The sequence below is a fragment of the Notamacropus eugenii genome, chromosome 5 (genome assembly GCF_028372415.1).
Source record: "Notamacropus eugenii isolate mMacEug1 chromosome 5, mMacEug1.pri_v2, whole genome shotgun sequence".
NCBI lineage: Eukaryota > Metazoa > Chordata > Mammalia > Diprotodontia > Macropodidae > Notamacropus > Notamacropus eugenii.
The window spans coordinates 55141986-55167642 of NC_092876.1; the positions used below are offsets into that span (position 1 = coordinate 55141986).

Genomic DNA, 25657 nt, shown 5'->3' on the forward strand with positions numbered 1-25657 from the left:
AGAGTCTAGAAGTATTGGTTGGGCTTTGGATGGGGAACCCCAGAGATCCCAGGAAACCTCCTTGCCAATTACTTTTTATCTAGGCTTTTCTCTGATTTATTCTTCCTAAATTACTTTTAACCACTTAGGACCTATTTCTACCTGGGTCATAGGGATGATGGGGTTGAACTGTGTCATTAGTACAACTGCTGGGACAGATTGAAAGCCCCTGGTCTCTAACAGGCAGGGGCCTTCTCTCCCTTTGGCCACCCAGATGATCCGTATGAGCACAGGACACATGGAAGGAAACCTCCAGCTCCTCTATGTGCTGTTGACTGACTGTTATATCTACCTGCTCCGAAAAGGTAGCTGTGACTTCGCTTAACTGCTAAACACTGAGAGGGAGGCTTGATGTCCCCATTATTCCCCTTTGTGACTTCTTAGGTTCTAGTCGTTCTGGGTCATTATTTGGTCCCCCACCTCTACCTTTGCCCAGGCTGTGCCACCTGCATGGAAGGCCATCCTTTCTCATCTCTACCTCTTAGAATTCCTAGCTCCTTTTAAGATCCAGATGCCCCCTCCTACAGGAGGTCTTTGCAGATATCCTCAATTGTGAATGTACTGCCCCCCCGCCTTCCCCATCTTCATAACTGTACCCATTTTGCATTTGCTATTTTAATACATGTTACTTCCTATTCTATAGAATATAAGCTCTTTGAGAGCAGGGACCATTTTATTTTTGTCTTTGTATCTCCAAGCTGTCACAGTGCTTGGAACTCAGTAGGCACTTAATAAATGCCTGACAATTCGATTGAATTGCACTAGATTTGAGTGAAGCTGAATTGAATTTGGGGCAGATGCTGAGGTTGACCCAGAGAGCTCCCCTGTACCTCCCACCTCCTCCTGGGACTGCCTAAAGTCTGATGCATTGTGAGGAAGCAGACAGAACCACAGCCTTGGCTCCCTAGAGGGACATACTCCATGGCTCCCCCAGAGACTCTTGAGAGAATCTGGTGGCTAGTCCTTCCCATCCAGTCACTCTTGACCCTTCCCAGACAGCAGGGGAGGGAGCCAACCCTTGCTGAGGAAGGGGACAGGCTGACAGCAGAAATTTGATGGAAAGGTAGGAGATGGGGTTGTCGCTCTTGAAAACAGACCTCAAGGTTCTCTGTTAGGGGCCACAGAGAAGCCATACCTGGTAGAAGAAGCCGTCTCCTACAATGAATTGGACTATATCTCGGTGAGTTCACACCATCCAGGGGCACAGGGCAGGGGTCCCCCAGGTCTCCTTCAGGGCTGCTCTTCAGGCCCCTTGTTAACTCTCATGGCAGAGGATGTCACTTACCCCAGGTTATCACTGCATGAGCCAGCCAACCTGTTGTCCCATCAGGGCAGTCTTTGAGGAGGGTGTCATGGTGGGCACTTACTGCCATCATCACCCACCCCAGGCTGCAGGAGGTCAGGATCAGGAGATTGATTCATGTACTTTGGCAGCAGCATCCAGAGGCTTTACCAGGCCTGGAAGTACGTCAGCTTTAGGGCTGTGGTATGAGTCACAGGAAATGGGACCAAAGAGTCCCTTCCCTCTGTTTGCTGCTGCCCCTGATCCCTAGAAGATCCAGACTTTCTTCAGAGCATGGAATCTTCCCCACATCCTTAGCACTCCCTGCCCTGTGTCCCAGGGTAGCTGCCAGAATCCTGCGTTTGTGTGGATACATAGACTTGTGTGAACATGCATGGACTATGTGTGGTGTTCCCACCAGGTCGGCCTGGATCAGCAGACGGTGAAGCTGGTTTGCACCAACAGAAGGAAACAGTTTCTTCTTGACACAGCTGATGTGACCTTGGCTGAGTAAGATTTCCACCCCACTGGAGACCTTCCAGTATAATCTTTTCAATTGTCAGGCTCAAAATGGAGAAGGCTTTGCAACAGGTCATGGTGCAAATTAGCATCAGAATCAGGATTTGAACCTTAGTTTCCAGTGTCCTATCCATCACACCCTAATGCCCTTATAGTCTGTTAGTCAACAGTATTGACTGAGCCATCTGTGTAGCGAAAGCAGAGCTGAGGGTCAGTCCAGAGAGGAGATACAACCCAGCTACAGAGACTGGTCAGCACATGGACTTCAGCCCCAAGCAATGGTGCTCATCCTGGCTCCTCCTCTCTCTCCATGCCCTTGCTCTTGGAGATCTCCTTAGCTCCCATGAGTCTAGTAATCACCTCTGTGGAGATGACCCTGAGATCTCGCTACCCTGACCTGGTCTCTCTCTTGGTCTCCAGGCCATCGGCAGCAGCTGCCTTTGGAACATCTCCACGTGGATGTTCCTTAGTCATCTCAAACTCACTCTGTCTGAGATGGAATTCATCATCCTTACCTCCAAACCCAGGCCCTCTTCCAGATGTCCCTCTTTCTGTTGAGGGTATCACCATCTTTCCAGTTCCCCACTTGACAAACTCCATACTGTAGCTGTTCCCCTTCCTCAACCCCCCTATCCAAGCACCTGATCAATAAGCATTTATGAAGGGCCTGTTGTGTGCCAAGCACTGTGCCAAGTAAGTACTAAGTATGCAAAAAGAAGCAAAAGATAGTCCCTGCCCTCAAGGACCTCCCAATCTAATGGGCGAGAGACAACATGCAGAAAATGTACAAATAAACTACATGAACGATAAATAAGGAAGGAAGGGGAGGGGCTAGAATGAAGAGGTTTTGGAAAATATTTCCTGTAGATAATGTGATTTTAGCTGGGACTTTAGCAGGGAAGCTGGAAAGTAGAGATGAGGAAGGAGGTATGGCAGACATGGAGAAAGCTAAGGAAAAGGCCTGAATCTGGGAGATGGAGGATCTTGTTGGAGGAGCAGCTAAGACAGTGTCATTATATCACTGTGTGTGTGTGTGTGTGTGTGTGTGTGTGTGTGTGTGTGTGTGTGTGTGTGTGTGTGTGATAGAGAGGAAAGGGGAGAGAGAGTGAGAGAGCAAGCGCATGGAGAGTAGTAGAAGGTATAAGAACGGGAAGGGGAGATGGTAGGATTATAAAAGGCCTTGAATGCCAAGTAGAGGATTTGACATTTGATTATTTGCCAAATGGCATCAGTTCTTCCCTTTACAGCACTTTTCACCTCCAGCCCCCTCTTTCCGCTCCTGCAGCTGAGAACCTAATTTTGACCCTTATTAACCTTCCGTGGCTCTCTATTGCCTCTAGTCAGGCTTCAGTCTTCTTTTCTGGGCTTTTTCACCTTATCTCTTTTCAGGTACTTTCCATTTGAGCCAGACTGGTTTACCTGCTATCTCCTGCACTAGGCATTCCATTTCCCATCTCCAGACTTCTGCCCTGGCTGTCCCTCATGCCTGACATGCCCTCCCTCATCACCTCATGTCTTCAAAGTCCCTCAAAGAGCAGCTCATGGGCCATGTCCTTGGACAAACCTTCCCGATCCCCCTGGTGCCTCCTGATGTTCTCTCTCTTCTCATATGATCATGGACATACATAATGATCTATGTTATATCCCCCACTGCCATCCCCCATATAAAAGTTCCTTGAGAGCGGGGACTGTTTTGTCTTGGACCCCTGGTACCTAGAACAGTGCTTGGCACCTAAGTGCCTAATAATGCTACTTGAGTTGGGTTGGCAAAGACTGCATTTGGAGTCAGAAGAGCTGAGTTCAAAATCTGACTTTCCCACTCATCACCTTGGTGACCTTGGGGAAGTTGAAATACTCTCTAGGCCTCTTTCCTCATCTGTCAACTGCAGGAGTCGTCCCTTCTACCTCTAGGTCCATGGTGTATGATCCTCTATGCAGAACCCACTGCTGAGCTCTGAGGTGGGGATGAGGTGAGGGATAGGAGGAAGGGACAGATCTAAGAATGAGAAGTCTGGAGCTGTGCCCTGGAAAAACTTCTGATTCATGGGACAGGCAGACTAGGAGAGTTCAAACCTTGCATTTGCCACTTAACATCTGAGTGACTTGGGGCAAGCCACTTAAATACTGCCTGCCTCCATTTCCCCATCTGTAAAATGGGGATAACAAGGCCAGCTGCAGGGCTGAGTCTACATCAGAGGTTAGGGATGCTGGGAGGAGAGCCAGGACTCGGTGTCTCACCCCAGCCCTGCTCCTGGAGGGTCTCCCCACCCACCCCTCTTCTTGCTCATGTTTCTCTCCTTTCACAGGTTTTTCTTGGTCTCTCTCAAGTCAGCGATGATCAAAGGCTGCCGGGAGCCCCCCTACCCCAGTGTCCTGACAGATGCCACCATGGAGAAGCTGGCACTGGCCAAGTTTGTGGCCCAGGAATCGAAATGTGAGGTAAGGGTCTGGGATCCTGCAATGGGTGAGTGGCTGGGAAGGGACTGACCGATGGAGCTGGGCAGGCAGGCCACTCACCATCCATCTCTGCGGAGCTAGGTGGGGGGCTATGCACAGAAGTCCTGGGCAGTGTGTGAAGGAAGGGTCCTCCCAGCTGGCTAAGCCGCTGACCAGTTCTCAGCTCCTTCTTCTGTGGCACCAAATGTGCTCATCAGGGCCCCAGGAACACAAGCAGACTAGCAATCATTTGGGGGATTTCTGACCATGTCATTTTGCTGAAAGACACTTCCATGGCTCCTACTTGCCTCTAGGATAAAATAAAAAGCCAGCCAGTTTCCAGGTCTCCCTTTCCGGGTTCATTTCACATTATTTCCTTTCAAAAACCAAGAGATTCTCAGCCTCCAGGAGCCCATGTTCTGTGGGGGAGCGGTAGCACGTACACCTAGAAGTAAATACTTAATCTACACAAAAGTGGTGAATTTCTGGAGAGGCACGATCAAAAGAAAACCCTTGGTGCGTGGGCTGAGTTTGAAAGAGGCTAAAGATTCGGAGGGAGGGCACTCCAGGCGCAGGGAAGAGTCTGTTTCACGGCCTGGGCAGAGAAGACCAAATGCCAACAGCGGGGACGGACAAGGAGGTCGGTTTGGCTGGAGAGGACAGTGTCCTGGGAAGGATGTGAAATGAGACTGGAAGGGAAGCCTTTAACAGGGAACTTCAAGGAGTCAGAGGAACAGGGGAGCAGCTTTGTCCCGCCCGGGCTTCTGGGGGTGAGGTTATGCTTTCAATTCAACGAACTTTAATTAACTAATCAACCAAGGCCTACCATGGTATATCTAGACCTCTGCTTGGTCCTAGGGATTCAAGGGTGAAGCATCCCTAACCTTGAGAACCTCCTCACCTGTAGGTGGGAGAGAACAGAACAGACACAGATAACTATGGTACAAGGTTTCTGCTGGGATTTAGAGTTGGAGGATGTGGGTTTGAGTCCTTCCCACCCAGGGGACCTTGGGGATGTCCCATAAACCACTAGGCCTCATCTCTAAAATGAAAGAGCTGGTGTCCCAGGATCTCTGATCCTGTGATTGATCCTAGAGAAATGTTAGGAAGGAGAGTTCTGATCATTTTCCACTGAGAAAATCAGGGGAGGCTTCCTGAAGGAGGGGCAACCTCTGAGTGTTGAAAGGCAAAGATTCTGGGATGGGGAGGATACTGCGTGCAGTGCATGGAGCCAGGGCAGGGAGGGCAGCTGAAGCCTGGGCAGAAGCTAGTAGAAGCCAACGTGGCTGTAGCTGCCAGGAGCTGAAGGGGAAACTTATATGATAGAAGCCTGAAAAGCAGCCTTGGACAGGCCACCACAAGCATCCAGTGTTGGGTGGAGCAGCTTAAACTTATTCTAAAGGCCACAGGGAGCCACGGGAGGCATTGGAGGGAGGAGCCTCAGAGCTGAACAAGAGGGAACTCCCCAGGGAGGAAACTCTCTCCTCCAGTACAGGTTAGCAGCTCCTCGGAGGCTAAGGGTCTGATTGCTGCCTGGGCTAGCGAGAGGCGATGAGACTAACCCAGAGCTAGGAGGAGGTGGAGGAGGACTGGGGCAAGGAGAGACCTGAGGCAGGGAGGCTGATTGAAGTAGTCACCTCTGGGTGAGAGACGACCTTCAAGGAGAGAGGCTAGGGAGCCCTGGTGACAAGGGGCGTGGGGAATGCCAGACTTTGGGATCTTTTCCCCTCCAACCATAATTCCTTGCCCATACCATCAGTTCCTCGAGGATAAGCCCTGGGTGATGGTGCTAACAGTAACGATGGACCAGCATTTACATAGTGCTCACCATGTGCCAGGCACTACTCTAGACCCTTTCCTGTCATTATCTCATTTGCTGTTCACAAACACCCTGGGAGGTAGGTACTGTGACTGTCCACATTTTACAGGTGAGAAAACTTAGGCAGGCAAGTTAGGAGACTTGCCCAGAATCACCCAGCTACTAGGTATCTGAGGCTGGATTTGAACTCAGCTCTTCTGACCTCAGGTCCCGTGCTCTATGTACCAGGGCGCCCCTTCGCCATGCCATCCCTGGCTGCTGGTTTTTATCCAAACCTTGTTTTCTTCCCCAGTGCCTGATTCAATGCTCTGTGGCCTTCTCTTTCCCTCCCTTTGTATCCTCAGTGTTTAGTACCAGTGCCTGGTGCACAGTAGGCTTGTGGCTTGTTGGCTCACTGCGCACAGTGGAAATGGTAATAAATATTGGTTTGTCTGCAGTTGTCCCATGACCTGTTTTTTTTTTCTCCTTCCCTCCCTCTGTCTCCCTCTGTCTCTCTCTGTCTGTCTCTTCTTTTTCTCTCTGGCTCCTTTGTTTGTTTCTGTCTGTCTCACTCTCTGTCTCCTTTCTGTTTTTCTTTCTGTCTCTCTCCTTTCTCCTCTTTCTGTCTCTCTGTCTATCTGTCTCTCTCCCTGTCTCTCTGTCTCTCTCTCTGTCTCTTTCTGTCTTTCTGTCTCCCTCTCTGTCTCTCTGTCTTTCTTACTCTCTCTTCGGTCTCTCTCACTCTCTCTCTCTCTGTCTCTCTGTCTTTCTCTGTCTCTCTGTCTCTGTCTCTGTCTCTCCCTCTCCCTCTCTCCCCATCCTTAGGCATCAGCAGTGACCGTGCGGTTCTATGGGTTGGTGCACTGGGAGGACCCTCTGGATGAGAGCCCCGGGCCCGTCCCTTGTCATTATTCCTCAGTGGAGAATGTGGTCACCAAAGAAGGGATGCTGCACTATAAGGCTGGCACCTCGTACCTGGGCAAGGAGCACTGGAAGTCCTGCTTCGTGGTCCTCAGGTGTGGAGCCAAGGCTGGCTTCCTCCCCAGACTGGGACAAGGGCACCAAGGTTCTGCATTTTGGGGAGCAGCAGCAGGGCCTTACTGCCCCCACTGTACCCATGTACCCACTGTATCTATAGCTAGGAGGCATTGGAGGTAGGGCTGAGCCCGGGCCCCTGGCTCCCTTGACTGGCTCATGTGCCTCTGAGCTTAGAGCTGCCGGGGTCCCCAGCAGAGGTCGTCATACTGAGTCCTTAGACCTGGCACCCCTCACCCCTTCCCTCGTATCTTCCCTATAGCAATGGGATCCTCTATCAGTATCCTGACCGCACGGATGTCATCCCTCTGCTCTCTGTGAACATGGGGTAGGTATTTATGGAGTCTTGGAGAGGAGAGGGGAGGGCAGGCTTGCTGTCCTCATGGCTGGAACCCCAGCCACCTATGGACTTCCCCCCCACCCCGGGCCCTTCTCCCTCTTGTTTCCCACTGATTTGGAGCCTTAAAAGAGAAGGTGTGGGGGGAGACCTGAAAGATACCTTCAAGGGTTGGAATTTTCATAAGGAAAGTCTACACCTGTGATTTCATCATGATTGGCCCTCCCCAGTGAGGAAAGTTCTTCCACCAGTGCAGATAGCTGTTCTGCGTTTTAGTCCAAGGGAGTTACCTGGGCCACTGAGAAGTTATGAAACTGACCCAGGGCTGCACAGGTAGTGTATGTCAGAGGTCCTCCTGACCCTAAGATCACCCCCTTTCCCCTGCTTCTCCGTCCTTATGAGAAAGACATAACACTTGAGAAGAAATCTGTGAACATGGGCCAAGAGCTGGGAATCCCAGAATTTTCTGGAGCCACATTGTGATCAGTGGATGAGGCATGGGCAGGGAGCTGTCTGGCCTTTTTGAGCACTGAGGGGCTCAGAGGTTTTGGCAAAACCTAGCCCTTAGTAGAACCATCAGGAAAGTCCCAGAAGGTTCCAAGGATGGAGCTTTTGGCAGTGGGACACAAACTAAGGCCAGCAGCCCCTCAGGCCTCTTGGGCATGGGTTGGGGTCACCCTGCACCCCTTTCCTCATTCCATCCCTCATCCTGTTTCGTGGTTGGCCCCAGGGGGGAGCAATGTGGCGGTTGCCGGAGGTCCAACACCACAGATCGGCCCCACGCCTTCCAGGTGATCCTCACTGACCGGCCCTCCCTGGAGCTGAGCGCCACCGATGATACAGAGATGGCCGACTGGATGCAGCATCTCTGCCAGGCTGTTTCTAAAGGAGTGAGTTCACCCTCAATGGGCAAACAGACAGAGAGCAGAGGAACAGCCTTGAAGTTATCTCCTAGGGCCACTTGGGACTGGAGCAAGACTTCTAGGCTCCCACCTACCTGAGAGTTAGGGCCAGGAGGTAGGAATGAGGTTAGGCCCAGTTCCCTGCTGTGTGACCCAGCTCCATTTAGAGTCAGGACCTGGATTCCACTCCTGCCTTAGACACTTACTAGTTGTGAGAGCTTGGACAAATCACATAATTTTTCCAGGCCTGAATTTCCTCATCTATAAAACACAGGAGTTAGATCTCATGTCTTTGAAGGTCCCTTCCAATATTAAGTCAATTGGTCCTCTGCCTTTACATGGTCTCTAGAAGGGAGTCCTTCTGGACCCACCAGCCAAGAATAGGGAAGGGCAGTAGTGGGGGATGTGAGAGGGAAGGTGGACCGAGAAGCCCGGGTCCTCACCAGGCTGGAAGGGACAGGCTGACCTTTGCCTCCTGTGTCTCCGGCCCAGGTCATCCCCCAGGGTGTTGCCCCCACCCCCTGCCTCCCCTGCTGCCTGGTGATCACCGATGACCGGCTCTTTACATGCCACGAGGATTGTCAGACCAGCTTTTTTCGTTCACTGGGCATGGCAGAGCTGGCTGACATCACTGCCGTTTCCACTGAGCCCGGCAAGGAGTACTGCATCCTGGTGAGGACCAGAGATGCGGAGGTGTCTGGGGGGAGCCCCTCCCACACCCGCTCTGGCCCTAACCATGTTCTCTACCTCTAGGAGTTCTCCCAGGACCGACAGCAGCTTCTCCCACCCTGGGTCATCTATCTGAGTTGCACTACAGAACTGGATCGATTCCTGTCTGCACTGAGCTCTGGGTGGAGAGCTGTCTACCAGGTAACCCTCCCCTGTAACAGGCCAGGCCAAGGGACCAGGGGAGCCAGAGCCCCGAAGGTGGGACGAAAGTAGAAACCACAGCATAGCTTAAACACTTGAAGGTGCTCTGACCTTGGAATAAAGAAGACCTGGAGTCGTATCCTCTGGCACTAGCTCTGGGACCATGGTGGCTTAGGGAGCAACTAATGAGCATTTATTTAGATAACACCTGCTATGTGCCAGGCACTTAAAAAAAATGCGTAAATATTCTCATTTGATCCCCATAACCTCCCTGGGAGGTAGGGGCCATTTATTTTCATCCCTATTTTAATAATAATGGTAATAGCTAGCATTTATGAAACATCTACTATGTGCTAGCTACAATGCTAAACATTTTATGATGGCTATTTTCTTATTTCATGCTCACAACAACCCTGGGAAAATTTTTTTTTAAATAATAATAAAATAGGTATTTGCTTCATTTTACAACTGAGAAAAAGTGAAGTAAACAGAGGTTAAGTGATTTGCCCAGAATCAGTAACAATAACAACAGTAATAAAAAAAGAGGAAGTGGCTGGTCTTCATTGGTGAAGAGAGTTTCCACGCTGGAAGCTCCCTACATTGTAGAAAGCAGGGGTCCGGTCCAAAATGGTTTCCCATATTTATTATGGGAGTTAGAGCCAGAAGGAGCCAGGAACTAAGAGGGGACTTGAGACCCTCACCCTCTTGTCCTACTCCTGCCTTGACGTGATCAAGGTCTGATTCAGACCCTTGGTCTCCTGGGCCTTGGCCATCTGGTGCCATTTTGAAACTTCTTTTTGCTGATGTGCCGGCCCATGCCACCATCCATGTATGTGCTGGCCTATGCCATGCCATCATCTGAGTCCTCACCTGGGTGTGTACACGATGCCTCAGGGCATGACCAGAAACTCTTCTAGGGGGACTAAGAGCTCTCCAGGTTCAAAACCATGCTGGAAAGGAAGTTGTAGGGCATGGATTTGCATCTTCTCATCCTGACCCCAATGCCAGACTTCTTTCAACTAAGTCCCACTTTCACAGACAAGCAGGAAACACAAGTGTATATTATCTCCACCCCTGAGCTTCAGTTTTCCCATCTGTAAAACTGTGAAAATTCCACCTGGAATCCTTGCTTCACAGGGGGTCTGTGAGGCTCAAAAAAGGATGTTGCATAAGCCTTAGAAACACCTTAATCACACCAGTTATCCCCTTTCCACTCTCTCTGTCTTTATCCAAATCTGCAGAGTTCAGAAAACCCTTTTGTCCTGAATTTCACTCCTCTCCCAGAAGGCTTTTTTACCAGGGGCAGGATGTAAGAGCTGACTTTAAGCACATGAGGCTGTTATCCATGAAAGGGGGATTCTTCTTGGCCCCAGACCAATTCCAGTGGGGTGAAGTCAGAGGCAGATTATGGTTTGATGTCCAGAAAACCTCCATAAGCATTGGAGCTATCCAAAAGTGGGAAGGGCTGGCTTCTCTCCCCTCTCTGGGGGTTTCTCAGGAAGAGGCTGGAAAACCCCTTGTTGGGTAGGTTAGAGAGGAGATTGATAGCTCAGGCTGCCCTTCCCATTCAGGGAGTCTCTGTTGTGTGACAATTTCCCACAGAGCTCCCAAAGGTTAGGTGACTAGCCCAGGTGACCCACCTATTGGAGCCAAGACTCTGCTACAGATGCTTAGACTCCAAAGTCAAGGCTCTTTTTATTATCTCATCATCCAGTGCTTGGCGCATCTTAAACACTTGATTAACAAATTCCCATTTAATGATAATTAATAGTCATAGAATCTGGGTCCTGGAAGAAACCTTGGGCTATAGGATGTCAGAGTTTACAGTCTGAGACAGATACCTGCCTCAGCTTGAGATCTGGGCCCCAACTGTAGACTAAGCTAGAGATGGGCAGAAGGACCAGTGGGAGTTCAGGTCCCCCCAGGGTACCTATGGCCGAGCTGGGATCAAATCCCAGGATTCAATCCGGGTCAATCTGCAATGTTATTTAACCTATAAAAGTCTGCCTTGGGTTCATAGCTCTCAAGCTGGGAGGGATGTCAGAAGACATCTAGTCCGATGCACTCACTTTGTCCAGGAGGAAACTGAGGCCCTGAGAGGAGGGAAATGATTTATCCAGGGTTACTAAGGGGGATTGGAGCCTTTAATTCCAAGTCAGATCTCGTTTCTCAAATAGTTCCCTGTTTTAATCCACGTGTGGTGCTGGATTTGGGGTGAGAGGACCTGGATTCCAATCTGTGGCTCATTTTGGGGAAGTCACTTAAACCCCCCTTTTTTCCCCAGTGTCTCAGTTTCCTCATCTGTAAAATGAGAGTTTTGGACTAGAATGGCCTTTAAGATCTCTCCCAGCTCTAAATCTATGAACCCATGATCCTAGGCTGTTGACCCCCAACATTACCCCCCAATCTCAAAGCAGGCTTCCTTACCTCTCCATTCTTTCCTTCCCCATCTCTCTCCACAGGTAGAGCTCCCGCACAAGGCAATCCAGGAAACCTCCAACAAAAAGAAATTCGAGGATGCTTTGAGCCTCATCCACAGTGCCTGGCAGAGGAGTGATAGCTTGTGCCGGGGCCGGGCCTCTCGGGACCCCTGGTGCTGAGGCCAGAACTGGACTGTGCCCCTGCCTCTGACTCCTTCCAGGGGGAGCAGCGAGTGAGAGAGGCCCCTGGCTGAGCTGCTCCCAGAGGGATTCCCGGCCCGCAGTCCGCTCCTCCTCTGGGGGGAGGAACGATGCCAACCCCCTTCAGCCAGGACGGGTCTTCTGGGTCTGTGTTCCAGGTGCCCGTCTTTTGGGAACAGGGTAGAGACAGAGTGAGCCCTGTGGGTTCTGCAACTGCCCTCCCCGATCCTGGGCCCCGATTGGGGGTGCCCTGCTGGCTTCAAGCCAGATGCTGATAATGATGATAATAATATACAGATGTCCTATAAAAGGTTTGTGCCAGGCTGGCTGGAGGTCCTGAATCTGCTTTGGGCTTCAGGCAGTGGCCAGGGCCAGGGAGCCGGTACATCTCAGGAGCACCCCCTCCCTGTAAATGCCGTGAGACTGCAGCAGAAGAGGGAGCTTGCCTGCATGACTTCATCTCTTTTCAGCTTCTTCCCAAAGTGCAGGGCTCCATATCCATGCCCAGGGCACAGGGTGGGTGGGTGGGTGCCTTTTCTGGATGCCTGGCACCAGTCACACACAACTTCCCCCTCCCTCCAGTGACCAGAGCCAGAGGAGATACCCATAAGCCAAGAGGGGAAAGCTGAGGCCAAGGATTGGGGGTCCAGATGAGGGGGATGCAACTATCCCCGCCTCTGTCCCTGATCTTGTCTCCTCCACTAGAAAAGGGGTACGAGGAAACACAGGGCAAGGGGGGTCTGAAAAGGGGCCCTGGGGAAGAGGGACCCACCCATGTTTCTCTACTACCATGTCCCCCTCAGCCACAGGAACTTACAGGAATAGCCACAGCTCCCCCTTCCCTGAAGGGGATGGGAAAGGTTTGGGTATTTTTTTTAAATAAAAGACATTATATTATCCCAGTTTGTCAGTGACTTGTTTCTCATTCCCACCTCTAGCCCTCCAGAACTTGGGATCCTCAAATTCCCCTCCCTTTTATTTCTGACTTCTAGATTCCTAAGCTTGAGAATGAAGTGTTCCCTTTTTGTCCTTCTATCTCCAGCACCTGGCACATAGTAGGCACTTAAGTGCTTATGCTCCCAGAAAGTACTTTCCTTAGGATAAGCCAGTGAGGTTAGGGAGTGCCTGACATTTTACAGAAGGAGGGAAGCAGGTCAGCAGACTTGCCCCCAAGGTCTCAGAGCTGGAGGAGAGGCAACAGGGACCTGTGATCAGATTCCCTGACCAAGTTCAGTGACCCTAGGCAAGTCACAATCTCCCCAGGCCTCAGTTTCTTCATTTGTAAGGTGAGGGAGTGAGATTCATTAGCCAATAAGGTCCCTTCCTAAACCTCCCATTCCTGTTTCAGGCATCATCCTGCCCCATCTTGGGTAACAGGCAAGGTCTGGAGTCCTTCAAGCACCCACAAGCAATGTGGCAGCTGCCAAGGGCCTCTGACCACTTTCTCTCTGTTGTGGGTTCATCTTGAGTTTTTTTTCATGGAGTATGCTTCCCCAGGGCCATGTTCCCCTCATCTCCCAGCTGTCCTTCAGTCTAGAGCTGGAAAGAGCCATGTAGCCCAGCCCCCTCAACTCACTGATGAGCAGGTAGTCCCCAAGAGGGTAGGTGACCTGCCCTGCCCGAGGGCAAGGGCCACACACTTGCTAGGAGCCCTTTACAGGTCACCTAGCCTAATCTTTCCATTTTGGAAGAGGAAACTGAGCCCCAGAGAAGTCAGCTGATTTCCCTAAGGTCAAACAGGAGAGCCTGAATCGGAACCTAGGTCCCAGGAGTCCAAATATAGTCAGTGCCCTTCCTCCCTCTCTCTGAGTGACAGGTCCCCCACAAATGCCCCAGATGATCAGAGAGACACTAGCAGATGGGGGTGGGGGAGAGGGAATCCTCAAGGTCTGTGTCCATAAGCTCCACCTGAGTCCACTGACATGAATGCCAAAGAACTTAGGCAGTTAACCCTGGGCAACGTTAACCAGAAGAGTCAGTCAATGAGCTTTTATTAAGTGCCTACTATGTGCCTGGCACTATGCCAAGGACTGGAGGAATAAGGAAAGGCAAAAGATAGTCCCTAACCTCCAGGAGCTCACTGTCTAGTGGGGGAGACAACAATTGTGCACCAACAGGCTACAGACAAGGTAACCAGGAAATAGCCAGATATCAAAAGTCCTGTTACCCCCTACCCTGGTCAGAGGGTGTTCCCTAAGTCAAGACATTGCTCCTGGAACAAACATTAATTTATCACCTTTACTACTCCCCATTAGACTGTGAACTCCTCTTTGTCCATTATTTAGCACAGTTCCTGTCACATAGTAGGTATTTGTTGATTGATTTGTACCTACTATGTGCCAGGAGCCATACCAAGTTCTGGGAACACCATGAAAAAAAAATGGAACAGTTAGTGTCTCCAAAGAGTTTATGTGCTGAGGAACATAGATACAAGATGTAAACAAATGGTAAATAGAAGGTAATGACTGGGTGGAGGGACCTGGAATTAGGAGCCTGGGAGTTAGGGATTTTAAGAGGTGGTGGTGAGAAATATATTCCAGGCATGCAACCAGCCCATGGTGGGAGGTGTTGGGAGAAGAGTTGATAGGCCCGCTGGCTATAACATATAGTCCTTAAATGGGGAAGAAAGGTAGGCAGGAGCCAGAAAGGTAAGTAGAGGCAGGGAGGGAGCTCCATAGTGCAGTTCTGAAGACCTGAATTAAAATCCAACCCCAGACACTTACTAGCTGTGTGACCCTGGGGAAGTCACTTAACTGCTTTTTGTCTCAGTTTCCCCAACTATGAAGTAGGAATAGTTATAACACCCACCTTCCAAGGCTCTTGTGAGGATCAAATGAAATTATATTTGTAAAGTGCCAATCACATAGTAGGTGCTTAATAAGCTTTGTTTCTCCTCCTCTGCTTCATCCTCCAAATAATGGAGGACTTTAAATTCTAGACTGAGGCTTTGTGGCTTTATCCTCCTGAAAGGTTTTGAATAGGCCAATGGCAGGATCAGATCTGGATTTTAAGATTATCTATCCATCTGGCAGCTAAGTGGAAACTCTGAGGCCAATTAGTATTTATTAAGCACCTATTTATTAAGCTGGTGGCCCTCTAGGCACAGCTCCTCCTGCACTCCATCAGAAGGCAAAGTGACTTGCCCAAGGTCACACAGGTAGTAAAGTTTCTGGGTCTGGATTTCTGAACCCAGGTCTTCCTGACCCCAGGTCTAGAGCTCTAGCCACTGTGCAACCTAGAGGGAGGGTGGGAGGTTGACCGAGCTAGTTAGACTTTCCTCTGCTTCTCTCCCTCCCTCCTGCCCTCACCCCACCCTATAGTGACCTTTCCTCCAGATCCCAGGGCCTAAGCACCTCCCCCAAGCTAGGGAGGTGTGATGAGCAGCAGCCTCTGGGATTGGCCAGGGCCGGGGCAGTGGGAGCGTCCTGGCGCCCAGGTTGGGTTCCTGCCCGAGTGGGCACTGTCTGGGCTGGAGAGAAGAGCCAGTGGGGCAGAGGGCACTGGAGCTTGGTGAGCGGGGGCACTGCTGTCTACTACAAGATTTGGGTTTATCTAGAGTGTCCTCCCTCTGTCCCTTGCCCTCTTTTCCCTTATCCCTGCCCTCTTTTCCTGACCCTCCCTTCACCTGTTCTCAGCCTATCCCATGGGCCTCTAGCCCTCCGTCCCCTGTCCTCAGTTCCCTGTCCCTAGCCCTCTGGCCCCTCCGTCTTGTGCCCTGCATGATAGCCCGAGCCAGCCCTGTGGCCCCCTCACCCCCCTGCCCTGGGGCCTCCCTGCAGTTGGGCCGAGCCTTTGTTTGGTCACGTCCCAGCCAGGCCCTACCTCAGTCCTAGCTGCCCTGGTTCCCTGAGCCTGCCAGGGGCCATGGAGAGCCCTCCTGTGGCCAGCCCGGCTGTGCCTGTGCCTGTGTCTGTGTCCCCAGCCATGGACCTTGTCCTGGGTGCGTCAGCCTGTTGTCTGGCCTGTGTCTTCACCAATCCCCTGGAGGTGGTAAAGACCAGGCTGCAGCTTCAGGGTGAGCTGCAGGCCAGGGGCACGTACTCCCGGCCCTACCGGGGCCTGCTGCGGTCTGTGGTCACCGTGGCACGGGCTGATGGGCTTTGGGGACTGCAGAAGGGGCTGGGAGCTGCCCTGCTCTACCAGGGCGTCATGAATGGGGTCCGCTTCTACTGCTATTCCCTGGCCCTGGAGGCTGGCCTCACCCAGTACCATGGGGGCACCGTGGCCGCAGGGGCATTGGCCGGAGCTCTGGGAGCCTTCGTCGGGAGCCCGGCTTACCTGGTGAGTAGACTGGCAAGGCCTTCAATGCCTTGCCCCTCTCTTAAAGGACACTGGGGCCAGAAGGCACCCTTCGAATCTTGGAGTTTTAACTTGGGGATCCAGTTCCAAGGGGTTCATGAGTTTGGAGGAGGAAAGTTTTTTTTCTTAATCTTTATTTTCACCAACTCCTAACTGAAATTTGGCATTTCCTCCAATTATGAATTTTAAAACAAATTATTCTAAGTGGGAGGAGCCTGTAGTTTTCACCAGACTGCCAAGGGTCCATGACATAAAAAAAAAGGTTAAGAACCCTTGATTCAGTCCAACCATCCCTCTCATTTCACAGATAAAGAACTGATACCCAGAGACAGGGGAAAGTGATTTGGCCAAGGTCACACAGGTAGAGTCACCCAGCTAGGATTCGAACCCATGTCTTCTGATTCCAAATCTGGTGTTCCTCCTAGGAGTAATGGAAAAATGGGTGAAAGTGTCAGGGAGGCAGATTTTGACTCAAGAGAGAAAATCTTCCCATCAGCTGTCCTAAAGTGAAGCAGGCTACCTAAGGCAGGGAAGAGTTCGAATGTTCCCAAGATATAAAGATGTTCCCAAGGAGGATTCTTTTTTAGTCACAGCTAAAATCCTACCTTCTACTGGAAGCCTTCCCTAACCCATCTCAATTCTGTCTTCCCTCGGTTAATTATTCCCTATTAATCCTGTATAGATTTTGCTTTGTAGATGTTTATTTGATGTTGACTCCCCTCTTAGAGTGTAAGCTTTTGCCTCTCTGCAACCCCAGCCTAGCTTAATAAATGTTTATTGAATAAGTCAATGAATGAAGGGATGGAGGCTGAACAATCCCTTTTCAGACTAGTTAGTGAGGGGTCTTCCTGAGGCAGATGACATCTGAGGGTTCTAATGCTGAGATTTTGTGATTTAGGATCATGGCTTTAGAGTTGGGAGGGTTTCTCAGTGGTCGTGTATCCTACTTCCTCCTTTTGCAGATAAGGAAACCGAGGCCCAGGGAGGTTAAGGAGGCCAGATGAGTAGGAAGGGTAGGATTTGAACCCAGCTTCTCAGATTCCAGGGTCATTACTGGTTCTCTGCAAAACCAGGGAGTAATTGATGCAAGCTTCTGAGAGACAGATTTCAGATTACAGTCCTCAACTCAGACACATGCTGACTGTGTGATCCTGGTCAAGTCTCTACCTCTCAGCACTCCAAGCAGCTCTTAACTGGTGAAGGAGGTGCCAACCTGCATCAGTAAAGGAAGTTTCTGCATTGGGAGTTCCCCATATCAATGAAATCTCAAGTCTACCCTTTACAACTATAGCTAACATTTATATAGCAACTTAAGATTTTCCAAACACTTTACAAATATCTCATTTTATTCTCACAACAACTCTGTGAAGAAGGAGCTATTGTTACCTCTAGTTTACAGATGAAGTGAAATGACTTGCCCAGGTTCATACAGCTAGAGTGTCTGAGGTCACATTTGAACTCAGATCCTGTGATTCTAGGTTGAGTGCTCTGTACCTAATCATTAGAGCTGTTCCAAAGTGTTGTCCCTTCCTGTAGGTCATCAAAGGGAAGACAGATGACTTCCTGTCGGGGTTGTTGAAAGAGTGATCCCAGATACTAGTTGGAGTAGGCTCCCTCTGAAGTTTTTTTATTCTGAGATTATTAGATTCAGTCAGAGATCCCTTAGGAGTGAAGACTGGGAGAAATTAGTGGTCCTCTACCCCATGGACATTTTCCTTTGTGGAAAGTATGGAATGACCCCTTGGTCTGTGGCCTAGGAGATTATCCCCTGTTTCCACTCTCCCTACCCAATCTACTCTGTATACCAAGACAGAATTTAGAGTCATAAGACCTGAGTTCAAATTCCAACTTTACTATTATTTCCTGTGTGATTTGGGTCTCAGGTTCTTCATAAATAAAATTAGGGGGTTAGTCTTGGATGCTCTTGGAGACCTGTTCCAGCCCTAAATCTAAGATACTGTGATCTGTCTTTCTAGGTAAAAACACAGCTGCAAGCCAAGACGGCAGCACCCCTGGCTGTTGGCCATCAGCACCAGCACCAGGTGAGGGGTCTCCTCCTTTTCTTCCCCTCCCCAAAAAGCCCACCTAGCTGAGCACTAGGGCCCTGCCTCCTGGACCCCAGGCTAGATCCTCAAGGGCTCCAGAAGAGGAGTGGAGCCATGTATCCCCAAGGGCTCTGCTGCATCCACGATGGGCCAGCCTATCCTCCCTTCTCTCTTTCTCTCTCCACAGACTGCCCTTGGTGCCTTGGAAACCATCTGGCGCCAGCAAGGCATCCCAGGTCTGTGGCGAGGGGTTGGTGGGGCCGTGCCCAGGGTCATGGTGGGATCAGCCGCCCAACTGGCCACCTTTGCCTCTGCCAAAACGTGGGTACAGGACCATGAGGTGAGGAGCCCAGGGGTACTCAGCTCCCTGAAACAGCTCACATTTCTAAAGCAATTTAAATTTGACAGAGTACTTTATTCACAATTTAGTGCGATAGGTAGTACAGGGATTATTATCACCATTTTACTGGTGAGGAAATTGAGGTCCAGGTTGGGGAAATAGTCTGTCCAAAGTTATATAGTCAAACATGAGACTCACATCTGGGTTTCAGAAACCCCCTATCCAGAGCTTCTGGAAAAGAACCATGGTATTTTTGAGCTAAGGGACCTTCGCTAAGAGTCAGTGTCACCTAGTGGATAGGGTACAGTGAGGGAGAATCAAGATGGCAGAACTAGAGGAAACAGTACAGCCTAGCTCCCTACTCAACCTCTTCCACAAAAACCTAGAAAGTGCACCAGACTGAATTCTGTTTGGGAAAGCCAAGAAAAAGTCCCAGTGAGCCATTTTTGCAGCCTAGGGAGGTTTTGGAAGATGTGAACGATAGTTCACTTGGAGAAGACTTGGAGAAGAACTGGGTTTGGATCTGTAAGATGCTTGATAAGTTACGTAGCCAGATAACTGGGGATAATAATAGCACCTGCCTCCAGGGTTCTTATAAAGACCCAAACCAATAAAATATGCCTTATACAACTAAGAGAGCTATAGTTCTGTTGTCCAGTTGTGTCTGACTCTTCATGATCCCACTTGGGATTTTCTTGGCAAAGATACTGGAGTGGTTTGCCATGTCCTTCTCCAGCTTATTTTACAGATGAGGAAACCGAGGCAAAGAAGGTTAAGTGACTTGCCCAGGGTCACATGGCTAGTAAATAACTGAGGCCAGATTTGAACTCACAGAGATGAGTCTTCCTGACTCCCAAGCCCTGACGGCACCACCTAGCTGCCCCTAATAGGATCATATAAACATCTACTGTTATCATTCTTCTCTATTCCAACCACCTCATTTAAAATTTTTTTCCTTCAATGAAAGTTTTTCTTCTCACCCTACTGTGAGATATAAAAATAAAACCCTTATTGCAAACAGGTATAGCCAAACAAACACAAATGTCCAAATTAGCCATGTCATTCACACATGTGTATATACATATATGTGTGTATACATACATGTGTACATATACATGCATATATGTGTGTGTATACACACATACGCATATATTGTATGTATATATACACATATGTCTCACTCTGCACTCTGATTCTGTCAGCTCTCTAACACGAGGTGGGTGGCGTGTTTCATCAAGAGTCCTAGGAATTGTGGTTGGTCATTGTGCAGACCACAGTTTTCAAGTCTTTCAGAATTGTTTTGCTTCACAATATTATTGTTCTCCCTGGTTCTGCTCACTTCACTCTGCATCAATTCATATAAATCTTCCCCGTTCTTTCTGAAACAATTATGTTCCATCACATCCACGTTCTTGTTTACCCATTCCCCAGCCGATGGACATTCCCCCAGTTTCCAGCTCTTTGCCACCACAAAAAGAGCTGTTATAAATATTTTTGTACATGTGGGTCCTTTTCTTTCTTTGATCTCTTTGGTTTATAGACCTAGCAGTGGTATTGCTGGATCAAAGGGTATGCATAGTTTAATAGTTTTTTAGGTATAGTTCCAAGTTTCTTTCCAGAACATTTGGACGAGTTCATAGCTCCACCGAGGTGACATTAGTGTTCCTGTTTTCCCACAACCCGCCATCATTTGTCATTTTCTGTTTTTGGTGAGGTTTGCCAATATGATGTAACCTCCTCATTTTTACAGACATTAAATGAATTCTCCAAGGTTACCCAGAGAGTCAGTGTTAAGCCCAGAACACAGATCTCCTGAACAGATTCTTTTCACTCCCATCTGTGGTCCCATCTATCACTAGGAGGGATATTAAGTGAATTTTATAAAGCAGGATGAGGGTTGAGGTTTCAGAGAGGAGAGGAGGAGCCTGAGATCAGCTTGGGGGTTCCCTGTCTCTTCGCAGTGGTTACGGAAGGACAGCTGGCTGGTGGCCCTGGCTGCGGGCATGATCAGCAGCGTGGCAGTGGTCATTGCAATGACACCATTTGATGTGGTCAGCACCCGCCTGTACAATCAGCCTGTGGGCCCAACAGGAAAGGTGAGTACACGGAGTTAAGAGGCACGTGGGATGGGAACAGAGAGAGTGAATAAGTGGACATGGCCTGTAGGAGGGCTGTAGGAGATGGAGTTCCATATATAGTTCCATATACCAGCTGGACAGATAGACACAGATATATACCTATAGGATCATCTGTCTAGCACCAGAAAAATCTTAGAGTTTATTGAGTTCCAACCCTTTCCGCACTAAATAGAAAAGGAAAATGAGGCCCAGAAAGATGTAACTTTCACCAAATTTACATAGATAGTAGTAGTAATAGACCTGGGATTTGAACCCAGGGCTTTTGACTCTAAAAATCCCATGCTTTTTCCCCTGGGCCCCATTGTCTCATATCTTCAGTAGAGACTGTGACCCTTGAGGACTCCGTGGATCTAGGACCTCATGGATGTGACAGCCCACCCAGACCTTCTCATCCAGAGGCACTTTTATCCATGTCCTCCATGGGGATCCAGACAACATGCTAGAGGCCTTTCTCTTATCCTCCTGACATTGCATGGATCTCAGTGCAGCATGGGAGCTAGCCATCAGTCTTCCCTGTACTCTGGCTATCTGTAACAAGTCACCCAGGTCAGCTCCCAATCTTATCTTCCCAGGCCCATCCCATCCTTTTTTCCATCTTTCTTTCTCACCACTTGAAGCTGGATTCAGGTATGATCCTGGTAATTGTCCAAGCCTGCCCCCATCCTTAAATTTAACGAACACCTGCCCTAGCAAGTCACTGTAATCTGAGCTGGGGACCAATCAGTTGATCACCAAGCATTTATTAAATGCTCATTATTTGCCAGGTACAGGGCTAATCGCTACAAAAATAAGGAAGCAAGTTCGTGCCCTGAAGGCATTTATACTCCATCAGAAGACAACACAGAAAGAAGTAGAGTTTGAATGGGCTGGGAAGTACCACAGAAGCCTGGATCTGGGCAGGATGAGGTGAAAATTAACCCCTCACAGTTCAGGGTCCCAAGGGACAGAGTCCTGTTCCCAGGAGGAGCAGGGCCAGTGTATAGGTAGCATAGTTTGGAAATGGCCGAGAAGTGATAGGATAGATATGACCAAGGCCCTGCCTTCAAGGAGTTTACATTCTAACAACAGCTGATCTTTATGTAACACTTTGCAGACCTGACTTCCCTGGATCTTCACAAACCACCATGTGAGGTAGACAGGACAGCAGCCATTGTTAGCCTCATTTTACATTTATGGAGAAACTGATGCCCAAAGATTAAGTGACTTTGCCAAGGTCCCACAAGTATAGTAAGTAGCCCCTGAGGTGGGATTCAAACTCAGGCCTTCAGGTCTACAACGTTCCTTCTAATATTTCTAACATTGCTTTCTCTGGGGGAAAGGAGGAGTTTGCATGACAAAGAGAATGAAATAGGATGTGCAAAGGAGAGGCCCCAGTTAGAGGGGTCACAGTTTCCAGGAGGATGGGAAATCAGGGGAGACTTAATGGAGAAGCTAGGACCTGAGATGGACCATGAAAGGAAGGAAGGACTCCAGGAGGCAGAATGGAAAGGAAGATTCTGTTCTAAGCATGAGTAACCACAGAGAGGAGGGAGAGAGTAGGATGAGAACAGGGATGGAGGTTTATCTCATTGGGTAAAATGGAGAATTATTCAAGGGGCATTAATGTGAGATAAGGGTAGCCAAATATCTTGGAACCAGTTTGGGGGAGGGAGCGTTATCGTATAAGATGCTAGGACTTAAGAGTTGGACTGAGTTTTGGGGAGTAGTTGATCCCTCATTAATTGATGAGAAAACTTAGACCTTGAGAAAGTGATTTGCCCAAGGTCCCACAGATAGTAAGCAGCAAAGTCAGGCTTTGAACCCAGCTTCTCCGACTTCACTGTAAGGGTTAGAGTTGATGTTTACTTTGTGTGTAGGTGATCAGAGGTCACTGGAGACTTTTTAGTCTTTGTTGTTGATCAGTTGTCAGAATTGTATCTGACTCTTGTGACCTCATTTGGAATTTCCTTGGCAGAGATACTGGAGTGGTTTGCCATTTTCTCCTCCAGCTCATTTTACAGATGAGGAAACTGAGGCATACAGGATTAAGTGGCTTGCCCAGGGTCACATAGCTAGTAAGTATCTGAGGCTGGATTTGAACGCGGGTCTTCCTGACTCCAGACCCAGTGCCCAATGCACTGTGGCAACACCTAGTTGCTCCAAATCCAGAAGAGCAAGGCAGATTCAGGCCAGCATGGAGAACCTGGGGTTCTTAACCTGGGGTCCATGATTCCCAAGGAGTCTGTGGAGTGACTTGAGGGGGTCCATGAAAAGAAAAGATAAACGTAAGTTTCCTCTGTAATTTTATGTATTGTATTGTATGCATTTAAAAACATAATTCTGATCAGGCATCCATAGTCTTCACCAGGTGACCAAAGGAATGTCCAGTTCAAAAAAAAAGTGAAGAAACTTTAAGATAGAGAATGATCAGAGCATGCAGAGGATAAGGTGAGTGACAGCCCTGCCTTCCTATCCTATCTCCAGGGCCAGCTGTACCGAGGGGTCCTTGACTGCTTGGTGAAGATCATACAGGCAGAGGGTCCCCAGGCTCTCTACAAGGGTCTGGGCCCTTCCTATTTGCGCCTGGGTCCCCACACCATCCTCAGCCTGCTCTTTTGGGATGAACTCCGGAATATCATCTACCGATTCCAGCACCAGGGAGCCTAAGGCCCCTTTCCAACCCTCCTCCTACAGAAACAGAGAGCCCAGAATTCAGGAACCTCCCTGCCCCAACTGGCTCTACATCTTCCCCGACGCTGCCCTCATCTTCATAACAAAATTGAGAGGACTCTTGGGGATGGGGTGATGTTGGAAATGATGAGCCAGGGGGGACCCTCTGTGTAGAACAGGAGTGAGTAATGGCCAGTCATTGATTAAAGGAGGGAAGGTGCTAAACCCAAGGGATCCTTCATTGTCACTAGGATTGGGATGGGTTAGGGAATGTTCAGAGGACACTTCTTTAGTTTCTGTTTCCGAGAGGGCCAACTTCTTGTCCTTGGATCTATGGTCACAGACTGTACCCCTCCTAAACTCAGCAGAGTGTCTTAGAAACGTGATCTCTGATTCCCAGTGATCCAGGGGAGTGTGGATGCCTCAATGTACCCCATCTGCACTCCTGGGAAAACCCTGACAAAAGGATCAGAAGTTGGAGGAAGGGGGGGTCCAAGATGGCACCACAGCCAGAAGGAACCTTAGAAGTTAATTAATCCAAACCCTTCATTTTGCAGATGGGGAAATTGAGGCCCAGAGAGATCATACAGATAATAACAGAGCTGGGATTTGAAATCAGGTCGTCAGACCGTTTATCTTCATTAAGTACAATGACTAGAACATGAAAATGTTCTTTAGAACATGGAATATTAGAATTCAGAATATATAGTTTATAACATAGGAGAGATGGCATGGAGAACATTGGACTTGGAGTCAGAAAGACATGAGTTCAAAATTGAGCCTTAGATACTTGCTGTCTATTTGACATAGGGCAAGTCATTTCTCTGTGACTCAGTTTCCCTCATCAGTAAAAGATGGGGGTGGATTCAGTGGCCTCAAAGTTACCTTCCTTGGGTAACTAAAGTTGCACACATTATTATTTTCATTGTTTAAGAAAAAACACTCCAGGGAGTTGCAATGCTGTGGAGTGGCCAGAGGATGGTGAGAATCTTGAGAGATGGTGAAGAAACTGAGACCAGAATGCAAGAATGTTGTTGAAATGAAGCCCTTTCCCATGGACTGCCTCTTCCTAGCCTCCCACCACTCCTGGGGAATTTGGTTAAGCAAAGATCACTGTCACCATCTCACAGATGTACAAGCAAGCCCCAGAGAGGGGCAGCATCTTGCCCAAGGTCACACAGCAAGGAGGAAATTAACAATAATTATTTTTATTATAGGTAGCAAAAGTGCTTTTAAAATATTGTCTCATTTGATCCTCACAACAACCTCAGGGAGCAGGTGTAAAACTGTAAATCTTCATTTTACAGTTGAGGAAACTGAGGCAAATAGAGGTTAAGTGATTTTCCTGGGGTCACAGAACTAGTAAGTACCTGAGACTGGATTTGAACTCAGCTCTTTCTGACTTCACCACCTAATGAAGAGAGTCTGCAGGTGAACCCCCATAGTCACAATGACAACGGACTGAGGGGCTCCCCCAGAAACCCCACAAACACTCCAGGCTCCCCTCCCCCACTCGGAATGAATAAAGTTTTCTATTTTTGATTAGTTTGTATATTTTGCTTCTGGCCCCTTATTTCTCTAGTCTGTTCCTCGCTTCTGTCCTCATTGCTTCCCTTTCTGGGGTGGAAGGGTGGGGGAGGTGGTAGGAGAAGAAGGCTGTAGTTGGAAGAAAGTGTTGAAACAAGTCACCCCGGGGAGTTCTCGTGGTCTCTACCCCATTCCCAGGATTGGCCATGGGTGCCTGTTGCCCTCTCGTGGTGATAGTAGGAATCTGTGGAACCGAATTATTAGGGAGAAATTGGAATTGTGGGGTTGGGGGATCGTCAGACCTCAAGTTAAGGAAAGAGAGAGAGCCTCAGGCCCCTGCATATCCTCCAACGTGGGGAGTGGGGGGCATGTAGGGAGCCTCAGATCTCAAGCTGCCCGAGGATTCAGAGCTTTAGACCTCTGGAGCAAACCTAAGAGGGAGGAGGGTGTGGTCATATCTGTCCTTGGTTCCTTCAGTTTCCAGGCAGATATACTGAAGAGGGACAGAATGGAAGTTCTCATCCCACCCCAAGTATCCGGGCTCAGGTCCTCTGCCCCCACCCTAGAGTCCTGTGCATCCTCGGGGCCCTGGGGGGCTATCAGTCACAGGAGTACAGAGTTGAGTAGGGGAGATAGGGACTGGGCCTGAACCCAGGACTCTTAAGGCCTCACCTAGGGCAGTCCTGATCAGGTTTAGGAGAGTTTTCACCATCTCTCAAGATTTTCACCACCCTCTGGCCAACCCCCAGCATAGCAACTTCCCAGAGTGTTCTTTCTTAATGAAAACAATAATGATGCTGCTAGCACACTTGTGCACTTT

At 49.2% G+C, this 25657-nt stretch overlaps 2 protein-coding genes across 8 annotated transcripts in view; both read left to right on the forward strand.

The window, feature by feature from the left end:
• The window catches only part of PLEKHM2 (pleckstrin homology and RUN domain containing M2), a 61251-nt gene extending 48515 nt beyond the window's left edge, over positions 1-12736 (forward strand). For both annotated transcript variants that reach the window (XM_072608965.1, XM_072608966.1), the window contains 10 exons: positions 254-344; positions 1155-1219; positions 1743-1831; positions 4147-4279; positions 6900-7090; positions 7372-7437; positions 8177-8336; positions 8841-9020; positions 9102-9218; positions 11681-12736. In XM_072608965.1, the coding sequence (XP_072465066.1) occupies positions 254-344; positions 1155-1219; positions 1743-1831; positions 4147-4279; positions 6900-7090; positions 7372-7437; positions 8177-8336; positions 8841-9020; positions 9102-9218; positions 11681-11818 (1230 nt within the window). In that variant the 3' untranslated portion in view covers positions 11819-12736. The remainder of the gene's footprint in view (positions 1-253; positions 345-1154; positions 1220-1742; positions 1832-4146; positions 4280-6899; positions 7091-7371; positions 7438-8176; positions 8337-8840; positions 9021-9101; positions 9219-11680) is intronic.
• A 2519-nt stretch (positions 12737-15255) lies between these two features.
• On the forward strand, positions 15256-24862 carry SLC25A34 (solute carrier family 25 member 34). Of its 6 annotated transcripts, XR_011967027.1 has the most exons (7): positions 15256-16120; positions 18115-18180; positions 18371-18523; positions 20485-20619; positions 20980-21207; positions 21426-21567; positions 23125-23212. XR_011967027.1 is itself a non-coding variant. In XM_072608969.1 (5 exons), the coding sequence occupies exons 1-5, from the start codon at positions 15704-15706 to the stop codon at positions 21758-21760; spliced, it is 777 nt and encodes a 258-aa protein (XP_072465070.1). In that variant the 5' UTR covers positions 15256-15703; the 3' UTR covers positions 21761-23118. The 6 variants fall into 6 exon arrangements, 3 of the variants coding, with proteins under 3 accessions (XP_072465070.1, XP_072465071.1, XP_072465069.1); XR_011967025.1 differs by lacking the exon at positions 20980-21207; XR_011967026.1 differs by lacking the exons at positions 20980-21207; positions 23125-23212 and adding an exon at positions 21755-23118.
• Positions 24863-25657: the final 795 nt, after the last annotated feature.

What these genes read in the sequence shown, in the direction of transcription:
- SLC25A34 (XM_072608968.1), top strand. Translation starts at nt 15,704, where the DNA reads ATGGAGAGCCCTCCTGTGGCCAGCCCGGCTGTGCCTGTGCCTGTGTCT. An exon ending in GCCATCAGCACCAGCACCAG is followed by an intron (nt 18,181 to 18,370) that starts GTGAGGGGTCTC and finishes CTCTCTCCACAG; the next exon opens with ACTGCCCTTGGTGCCTTGGA. An exon ending in CTGTGGGCCCAACAGGAAAG is followed by an intron (nt 20,620 to 23,124) that starts GTGAGTACACGG and finishes TCCTATCTCCAG; the next exon opens with GGCCAGCTGTACCGAGGGGT.